Source organism: Limulus polyphemus, unplaced genomic scaffold, assembly GCF_000517525.1.
Source record: "Limulus polyphemus unplaced genomic scaffold, Limulus_polyphemus-2.1.2 Scaffold5432, whole genome shotgun sequence".
Taxonomy (NCBI): Eukaryota; Metazoa; Arthropoda; class Merostomata; order Xiphosura; family Limulidae; genus Limulus; species Limulus polyphemus.
In genome coordinates, this window is record NW_013671042.1 from 20025 (window position 1) to 31295 (window position 11271).

General features: G+C 33.6%; 1 protein-coding gene across 1 annotated transcript in view; it reads right to left on the reverse strand.

Annotated features, from left to right (window-relative positions):
- LOC106472574 (uncharacterized protein KIAA1109-like) overlaps positions 1–11271 on the reverse strand; it is a 58296-nt gene that overhangs the window by 15781 nt on the left and 31244 nt on the right. The window contains exons 11-12 of the mRNA XM_013933227.2: positions 10602–10716; positions 7991–8285 (exon numbers count right to left, since the gene is read on the reverse strand). Coding sequence (XP_013788681.2) covers positions 7991–8285; positions 10602–10716 — 410 coding nt within the window. The remainder of the gene's footprint in view (positions 1–7990; positions 8286–10601; positions 10717–11271) is intronic.

Sequence of the window (11271 nt, forward strand, 5' to 3'; positions counted from 1 at the left end):
TATATATATATATATATATATATATATATATAATGTGTGTGCGTGCACTTGTATGTGTGTGTATATATATATATCTTTCTATTGTTTAAGTTGTTTGTAAGCATTGTTATACACATTGTTACACTGTCACATCACGCAACCTTCAATTTAGAATGTTTTTGTTTACAGATTTACTGTTCAGTTAGTGATACCTGAAGAAGGGCATTGCCCAAAACGTTGTATCCACAATTATATATTAAAATATATATATACTCCTTAGTGGTTTGACTTATAACACTTCTTTTTATAGTTCTATTAGTCTATTTCATGAATAATTACTTTAATATAAGTTAGACAAGAAACATTCTAATTCTATCAGCCTATTCCATCAATAACTACTTTAATGTAAGACAGGAAATATTATAATTCTAATTAGTCTATTTCATCAATAAGTACTTTAATTCTTTCCACATGGGTCAAAGGTCATATCATCACATTTTTTGACTCACATTCAGAATTTTACTGAACTACTATTTTATGAATTTATGTGAACAAGTTTGGAATCAAGCTGCAGATTATAATTTAAATTTAGTATTATACATTATTTGATCTCTTAATTTAAAAGTAAATATAAAAAAATACACACCTAAACATCAATTTTTGTGTGTCACATGTTATGTTGAATGCAGTACTGGTTTAAATTAGATGTTTGTGATGTTAAAATACAAAGTCTGTAGTTTCATATGAATCAGAAACTCAAATTACCGATATTAGTAAGCTAGAATATAAAAGAAAAACCTTTTAACTTTTATATTTGCTGAGATATCACTCAGGTACTGAATCAAACACAATGGCTCTGCTCACCTCTTTCTATTTTTGGAAACACTCCCTTATATACACATAATTCTGTTTTTGACATGTGAATAACCAATCGAAAGCTCAGAATGTTTCCCTAGTGGCTTTCTCAACCATTTTCAAATATTACAACATCATTTCATTGTTTCGATATAATCTTCATGCTAGTAAGGCGAGTCTTTAGTGTGCTCAAAATTTAATATTTTTTAGACACAAATACAGCTTAATTACCAAGCTTGATAAATTATAGTACAATTCTATGGTATCAATTTATGATTTTTTGGTTATTCAAATGTATATATACCCCCCCCCCCCCAATAGAAAAAATAAATTGTTTCACATCCTCAAATTGTGAAATTTTATAAGGCTTGGCAACCTATGACAAGCATCAAACAAATTCAAAAGTCATAACTAGAAGAGATAATCGTTTGCTTTACTTTACTTTCTGTTCTATGTTTTAAGAAAAGTAATTTTAAGAACTTATTTGTAAATAGTAATAATATATATAAATACTAGTCCACTAAAACACATCCAAGACAGGTCACTTTGTAAAGACTAAAGGTTTTATATTATTGGATATGGTAACATGAGTGCACATGCGCCACATCATTGTAACTTTTGTATTGTTAGCCAAGCATGGCTGAAAGGTCAATATAATAAAAATAATAAATATATATAAATGTAAAATGTTATGAGATTTAAGCTATTTAGTCTAAATATCTGTGTTTTCATGCTATAATTTGCAGTCACTCAAGAATAAAAAATATATAATTTATATTTATTTCCTAATTTTTTTATGTTGATTATGAAATCGGTCAAATCGACCCACACAGAGACTCTTTAGTGAAAATAACAGATAAAATATAAAGTTTCTTCTTAATAAATATTTGATAACTATTTCAGTATCTGGACATTATAAAGCTTTTGCAAGTGAAATTTGAAAATTTTTCTGATGCATAAAAGTATTTTTAATCTTAAAATGAAAATTACTTTGCATGTTGGATAGGCAAAATGCAAAAAGAAAAAAGGCATCAGAAAAACATTGCTTAACAAACCTCAAGACTTAATAAAAAAAATCTGAAATTTTGTGTATGAAAGCCTTGTAATGTTTACTGATAAGCTGCTAAATTTTGTGAACATATTCTTATTAATTTAAAAGTTATAGCATGAAAACTATAACAAGCACAAAATGGTTATGAGGTCAGTCCCAGGGACTGACCCCATGCTGAAAGAGTTAATGTAAAATAGGAAACATTATTTAGTCTATTTCATCAATAACTGCTTTAATGTTAGACATTACACTGGAAACATTATAGTTTTATTAGTCTACTTCATGAATAACTGCTTGAATGTAAGACGTTACACAAGAAAGATTATAAAACATTATAGTTCTATTAGTCTACTTCATGAATAACTGCTTTAATGTGAGGCATAAGACAGGAAATGTTATAATTTTCCAATACTGAAAATGTATTTCCAATAGGTACTTACCTCTAGTCACATAATTAGCTATTCTGGTTCAATGCATCCCTCTATATCAAAAACATTTTTTATGCATGCCACAAGCCTTTTGCCCCCCTCCATTTGAAGTGACTCATTCCAATGTGTTTCTCATGCAAATCATCATGCGACAACCCTCTACCAATGAGAGTATCACACACTTGTTATACATGTGACTCCCTCTATTCAATTCTACCAAATTATCCCCCCAAGTTTTGGCAGAAAATGGAAGCATTGGTTTTCAGTGAGGAGGAAGAGTGGGAAGTGTGAGAGGAGGTAAGTACCTATCAGAAATACACATTTAGTATAGGAAAATTATAACTTCCAATAGAGTACATTACCTCCTCTCACAGAAGTAGCTAGAATCCCACATTGAATAGGTGAAGAAACTGGTGTGAGGGAAGAAAAGAAGCATCCTTCGAAAGCATCCAAAGGACACAACTTGAGACTAGAGAATCAGATTTGAAGATTTGGGAATCTGCACTATTTCTAAACCAGGTATACTCATTGGTCATCTGAGAAAAGTGTTGAATATGTGAGTGGAATACAGAGTAGCACATCTAATTGGTTAGGGGAAAAAACAATGGAAGTGTCACCAAGTGTAGAGTGGCTAGGGTGTGACAGACCAGATTCATCAAGTAAACTACATCCAAAACCCATGCCACTGGGAACCGAGTTCCAAGCAGGGATAGGATGAGGATCATATCGTCTTCACCTCAAGTTCAAGAGACCAGAAGGGATCTCAAACCCCCTTGACTTTGGAAAAGGGCACATGTTAAGGAGAGAAAATGATATATCAATCCTGGAACCCGATATTCGGAATCAAAAATATGTCTACCATAGAGAAATCGACTCTCTCAACATTTAAACTGACCGGAACCAACCCAGGTGCAATAATGTCCTCAGAATAAGATACATCTAGGGAGAGCAGAAGGGAAAGAACCATAACAATCCCAAGTACCTCCACCATGACCCACAACACAGTTGGAGTATGGTTGAGAACTTATGTCGATTGGTTCTAGTCTAAGTCCAAAACCTGGACAGTGGGAACTGACATCCACATGGGGGTAGGATGAGGAATCCCAATCAAAGGGGTAAACTGCAATTTGACGTCTCACTCCTTTGGTTTACATATGCTTTATAGTGGAGGATATCACATCTTCTACAACAGCAGAACACCACTGCCCTACTCTGCATTGAATGGTATTTCTGTATTGAAATTTTATGTCATTAAAATATTCAGGAGGATGGCTACACAGTCCACCACCTCAGCAGCTTGGAACTGGAAAGTAGTAAGAACTCCCAAACTACACTAGAAGAAAAAAGGGTGAGATGCGGTGTAGAGTCCAGAGAAGTGTCAACACCTGAGACAGTGCAATAGGTGACCACAAAAACCATTTTTAAAAGCAGACCATATCAATTTATTTAGTACAAGGCATGGCAAGGATGGGCAGCTATCCCCTTCTGCTTTACCCATGTAGTCCATGGGTGGTAGGGTCCGGGACAAGCATATTTATGAAGCTATTTCATCGCAAGGATAACCCTCAAGCAATCTTGTGGAACACCTCATCAGGAACATATTAAGCATATTGACACAACTGAACAGTGCAGAAGTTAAGGGTTAAAGAATATCTGGTCAGGTAACACTCTCCACACAGCGGGATCCTAACATTGAGAATTATGATGAAAAGGGAAATAAGGCCTGTCAAAAACTTAAAAAAAAGAACAAATATAACTTACCCAGTCTCATAGTCACACAGAAGTCTGAAGAACAGCTACAGGCAGAATACAATATCCTGATAAGGAAGAAATGCAAATAATGAGAGATGAATGTATTAGGTATAGTTCATATGCCCGACTGAATATTTTTCTCCAATGGACGATGAAGATGAGATGCCAGAGAAAAGATACGGTGTCAAATTTGATAAGAAGACACTTGGAACAAAGCATAGGAGGATGATGAATGAGAGGAATAAGCCAATCTAATCAAAAGCTGAACACAATTGGTGAAGGTGAAAGAAGAAAGATAACAAACAGAGGATGGTTGCCAAGGCATAAGGAGGCAGGAACAAGCACTACAGTTGGAAGCTGTGCGGGCATTATAACATCAAAGACCACATACAGGACATAGGAGTCTATCCGGATCAGGCCTAGGATAAAGGTGGGAAATCAATGAAAATGAGGAGTTACCCTTCCTAGCTGTCAGAGTTTTAGGGAGGAAAGATGGATCTGGATAAGATATGTAGGATGATAAAGAGCATTTGAAGCATTGATGGCAAATAAATCAAACCACCGATGTCTACAGGCTAATAAGATAAGCAAATTAGTCTTAAGGGAAAGGTGAAACAAGGAGCGCGTGGATAATGTTTCTAATGGAGGCAAAGTGAGGCAATGGAGGACCACATTAAAATCTCAGCACAGAAGGGCAGCCCACTGTAGAGGATGATGAATCTGGAAGAAAAGCATAACAGGGAGAGTGTAGGAGAGGTAAAAACCCTAAAGTATCAAGAAAAATGGTAGGTGTGGAAACATCAACAGTCAGGACAAGAGGATGAGGGACCAAAGTCCAAAACAGAGAAAATTTGTGGTTGAGGGATGTGGCAAATGAATCAATGTGAGGAGTATCCCACTGAAGGCAAAGCCATTGGAAAACCATAAGGTCAAGAGACCACTCCATTTGGTAGATACTGTCTGGACGGGAAAGACAATCTGCGACAAGATTGAAAGCACCCAGAACATGACATGCAATGACATGAATATCATACATGTGGGCCCAGAAAAGAAGATCCAACATGTGAAAATATAGGGATCAAGAATGGATGCCACCCTGGTGATTGAGATAAGCAACCACTGTGGAATTGTTGGAATGAATCAGTACTTGACGATGTCTGGCCAGATGGAGGAAATGATCCAAGGCCTGATGAGCAGCAAGAAGCTTCAGAGTGTTGATATGTTAAGTCTTCTTGGCCAAAAACCAATACCCCAAAGCCTCCTGTTGATTGACCCACGCCCCCAAACCAGCAAAACAGACCCCAACAACTGAGAATATAGAAATGGAAGCCTGCATAGTGGTATGCCAAAACAAACTGATCTGTAGCCCTTGGGGGCAAGGCATACTGGCATTCTCAACCAACTGGAAAGCAAAATGCTCAGCATGAAGCCTAATATCCAGGAAAGATGGGAAAACTAAATAAGGAGAAGACCTATCATGCAACAAAGGAGGACGAGAATCATAGGAAATCAGGGAAAGGGATAAAACATCACATACCTGAGAAATCAAATTTAAAAACGCTGTATTAGGCCTAGCTGATTCTGCAAGTGGAGCATAGGAAGACACAGCAAAACCCAATGGTGGAAAAAGGCTATCAAAATCATCATTAGAATGAACAGGTTTGGATTGTTCGTGAGGAAGTGGGGCAATTTCAGGAGAAAGTGGTTGATCCATATAATGATCAGTCTCTCGGCGAATAATCACAGATAAAACAATGATGGGTCGCCCCCATCTGCAGCCAGTGAAAAAGTGCTTATAGTAGGTGTGAGACTAAATTGAGAGATAAATACAAATGTGTGAAAAATAACAAAAAAAATAAAGATTGGAAAGTAAATGTAAACTAAATTCGTCAGCTGTATAATCAAAAACAATTAAAAAATCCACTTCAGAAGTATAACTGGTAAAGTTACAAAGACAAAGCATATGAGAGCAAAATTTAAAACACAAGCACTGCCAAATGAGAAGTGATAATTTGGTAGATTTGAATAGAGGGAGTCACATGTGTAACGAGTGTGTGGTACTCCAACTGGTGGAGGGTTGTCACATGATTATTTGCATGAGACACATTAGAATGAGTCATTTCCAATGGACGGGAGGCAAAAGGATTTTTTGCATATAGAGGGCAACTCTGAATGACAATAACTAATTATGTGAGTGGAGGTAATGTAACATATCAGAAATTATAGTTCTATTAGTCTATTTTATAAATAACAGCTTTAATGTAAATCATAAGACAAGAAACATAATTCTATAACAGTATATTTCTTCAATAAATGCTTTAAATTTAAGATGTTAGACAAAACACATTATAATTCTATTATAGTCTATTTTATCAATAATTACTTTTATGTAAAATATTAGGTTAGTACAGCCCTTGACAAATATTTTCAGATCTAGAAACCAGCCCAAAAACTTAGGAGCCAGGTGTGCCTAACCTAACTTCACTACTGTTTGTATTGGGAAATGGGGGATACACTAGTGCCTTGATTCTCCATGTCTCCATCATCTGTGGTTTTTTATTTTCCCCAGATTTTCTCAAAATAGCTGTGCCATTACAAATCTAGACAATAATTTACATGTTTTGGAGAAACTGTTACTCAGAACTTAATTTTGGTAGCAAAAGTTCATATGTTGTAGGATATCTGGAGTTTTCATGTTGGTCAGTTCAAACATAGCCTTGCCTCTTTTATTTTCAGCTATTAAGACAGGAGTACAAAATATTTGTAGCTTGGTTAACTGTATTTGATTACTGATCAAAAACATAGCATACAAAAACACATGGGCATCCTTTAACCACAGATGCATGTTCAGGTTGTGTTGGGGTGTTGCCCAGTTACGCATTGTCCTCTTCCCTAGAAATAATTGGTATCTTCAGTCTGTTTTAACAAATATGTTTCATAATAATTCCCAAGCATAGACTTGCACTAATTTTTTACTTAGTTTTCACAGTAGTTGATAAAGTGTGAATGCACTTTCGTGTCTATAGTAGAAAAAGTGGCAAAATTTAGGAGCTATTTAAGCCTATGTTGCAGATTAAATTGAATGAAAACAGGAATGGTCAATCAAAAGAGGAAGTATTATAGGAGAGAAAGTGGCAATGGACTCGTGTAACTCACGAAAAAATCTGAGAAATCAAGTGTGACTGACTGACCGACCTATACTTGGCTTTTATGATAATGATTGTGATGACTTTTATAATTTTTCATGATAATGTGAATAAACAATAGTAAAAAGATTATAATTTAAAACAAGGAACCTAAATATACTGAAAAATTTTCTTTAGATTAAAGAATGGGCTAACTAGTGAGATATACTATTGTCTCAATTATTTGTAATTTCTATTATCTACAATTTTTTGCTTTCCCCAGACCAGTGCAGCTAATCAAGGCACCAGTGTATATTTACTTACTTTCACAGCAAAGAGTGCTTGCTAACGATTACATGATATCAACAACCACTTGATAGAACTGCCTGAACTAAATACCTTTGGTCCCGTCTGAGTCTAAACATACACTAATTGGTTGAATTGAGAGAAAGATGAATTACAAAATACTGCAAAATTAGTAACATGTTCTGTAACCACAGCATCTCATTCCTGATAAAACATGAAGAAATGTTAAATCCACCAATAAAATCCTAGAAATGAAGTTCAATTTAGGATTCATGGAATGCAAAAATAGTTCTCGACTTCCAAGAGTTCACAACTATTTTAGATTTGAGTTCTGTTTAGCACAGCCCTACACACAAATAAAATGGGAGAAAATACTAAGCACTATAATGAAAGTTCTAATCACCATGGTGACCTGACACTCAGGATTTGTCGAGCCCTGGACTGGTATTATTAAAATGGTCATAAATACGTAAAAGACAGGAGTCTATACTTGCCTCTGAAACCTGCATAAAAATGTGGAGTCGTTCTACTTTAGTTTCTTCATAGTTGTTACCACCCAAAGAACCACTAGGACTAGCAGCAAGAGATATTTTTGGGTTCTTAGATTCTTTTTGTAACTTGTCAGTAGCTTGTTTCTGAGCCTCAGCTCTCAGCTGTCCAAGATATAACACTTTTTCCTTTTTCAGTTGGTTGAGTTTCTCTACATGATCTGAGCAAGCAGCATGCAAGTGATTCAACACAGTCAAAGGATGAAGGCCAGCCAAAGTAGGGCTGATGGCATCGACAAAGCTGGAAAGTAATTGAAACTGTGTAAAATAAGGTTTAATGACTAAAACCAACTTGAAAACAAATTACAACTGAATAAAATAAGCAATGACACTCAAACATGAATAAAAATATGAAAAACAGTTAATTGCAAACAAGAGGGAAAAGAACTATTTTTCAGCTAACCATCTTGATATATATACATAGAAACTTTAAACCACTATTTTTGTGTCAGCATTATTTGAATCTTTACATATAGATTGTTACCACTAGTTTTTGGATTAGTATTATTTGAATCTTTATGTACAGATTGCTACCACTAGTTTTTGTGTCAGCATTGTTTGAATATATATATATATATATATATAGATTATTAACACTAGTTTTTGTATTAGTATTGTTTAAATCTTTATATTTCGATTGTTACCACTAGTTTGTGTGTTAGCATTGTTTGAATCTTTATATTTCGATTGTTACCACTAGTTTTTGTGTTAGCATTGTTTGAATCTTTATATTTCGATTGTTACCACTAGTTTGTGTGTTAGCACTGTTTGAATCTTTATATTTAGATTGTTACCACTAGTTTGGGTGTTAGGATTGTTTGAATCTTTATATTTAGATTGTTACCACTAGTTTGGGTGTTAGGATTGTTTGAATCTTTATATTTAGATTGTTAACACTAATTATTCTGTTGACATTGTTTGAGTCTAAAAATATATACATGTTGCTCCCACTAGTTTTTGTTTAAGCATTGTTTAATCTTTCTAGATTGTTACCACTATGTTGTTACTACTAGATTCGGTGTTAATATAATGTTGAGAAACTGCTACTATTAAATTCAAAGTTAGTATAGAGTTGAGAAACTATTAGTACTAGATTCTATGTCAATATAATGTTGAGAAAATACTACTACTAAATGCAAAGTTAGTATAGTGTTGAGAAAATACTACTACTAGATTTTGTGCTAGTATAGTGTTAAGGAACTACTACTACTACTAGATTATACATTACTACAGTGTTGTGAAATTGAAACTACTAGATTCTACATTAGTAAAGTGTTGAAAAACTACTACTACTAGATTATGTTAGTATAATGTTGAGAAACTACTACTACTAGATTCTGTTAGTATAATGTTCAGAAACAACTACTACTAGATTATGTTAGTATAATGTTGAGAAACTACTACTAGATTCTGTGTTAGTATAATGTTCAGAAACTGATACTACCAATACTATAATGTTGAGAAAGTACTACTACTAGATTCTGTTAGTATAATTTTGAGAAACTACTGCTACTAGGTTCTGTTAGTATAATGTTGAGAAACTACTGCTACTAGATTCTGTTAGTATAATGTTGAGAAACTACAACTACTACTAGATTCTGTTAATATAATGTTGAGAAACTACTACTACTACTAGATTCTGTTAGTACAATGTTGAGAAACTACTACTACTACTAGATTCTGTTAGTATAATGTTTAGAAACTACTACTACTAGATTCTGTGTTAGTATAATGTTGAGAAACTACTACTAGATTCTGTGTTAGTATAATGTTGAGAAACTACTACTAGATTCTGTGTTAGTATAATGTTGAGAAACTACTACAAGATTATGTGTTAGTATAATGTTAAGAAACTACTACTACTAGATTCTGTTAGTATAATGTTAAGAAACTACTACTACTAGATTGTGTTAGTATAATGTGGAGAAACTGATACTATTAGATTGCGTTACTACAGTGTTGAGAAATTGCAACTTCTAGATTCTGTGTTAGTGTAGTATTGAAACTACTACTGCTACTAGATACTGTGTTAATATAGTGTTGAGTAACTGATACTAGATTATGTGTTACTATAGTGTTGAGAAACTACTACTACTACTACTACTAATTATTAGGCTATTTAATCAGTTATTCTCACATGAGACTTTAAAGTTGGAATAATTGATATAGTAATAATAGTTACACTAACTCCAATTAATTAATTATTTTCGTGAGTCATGACACTGATTACACTGACCAGCCCTGAATTAAAAGAAAATAATAATGACAATTTTCAATTACTTGGACTGTTGGAATAACTAAAAACAGTAATAATCAGAGACACTAATTTTTAGCAATTGATTATTTTTATGACATAAATTGGTTTAATCATAACTCTGATTAAGTGACACTATTCAATGTAATATACAGTTACAGATAATACATTATATTGAATAATCAAGTTAATCACCCAGCTCAAACTTTGGAAACTAAGAAGGATGCAAAAGCTCAACCAAAATCGATATTCTGGCAAATAGAAAAGGTGGTAAATGTCCTGGCGCAGAAAGAGTCAACTTACTTTTTGAAGGTTTCAGCTTGCAGGGGTGAACTCATGATGCTGATGTCACCACTCAACTTTACAACCATAGTAGTGCTACTGGTGTGAATTTCTTGTTTACCATCTTTCTCTTCTCCTGCAAGATTTAACAAAACACCTCATTACATGATACTATAACACTTCCTATATACCACACACTAATCATTCTTCATGATCACAAAATACTTTGTCAATATTATAATAATCCCAGTAGGTTAACTTTACTTCTACATAAGTACAAATTATTCTTATTGATCCACAAAATAATGTCACAAGAATACTAAAATAATCCCAACAACTTTATTACTATACAACAGATATAAATTATTCTTAATGATCCACAATGTACTGTGTCACAAGAATACTATAAAAATCCATACAATTTAACTTTACTTCTACATAAGTACAAATTATTCTTATTGATCCACAAAATAATGTCACAAGAATACTAAAATAATCCCAACAACTTTATTACTATACAATAGATATAAATTATTCTTAATGATCCACAATGGTACTGTGTCACAAAAATACTATAAAAATCCATACAATTTAACTTTACTTCTACATAAGTACAAATTATTCTTATTGATCCACAAAATAATGTCACAAGAATACTAAAATAATCCCAACAACTTTATTACTATACAAC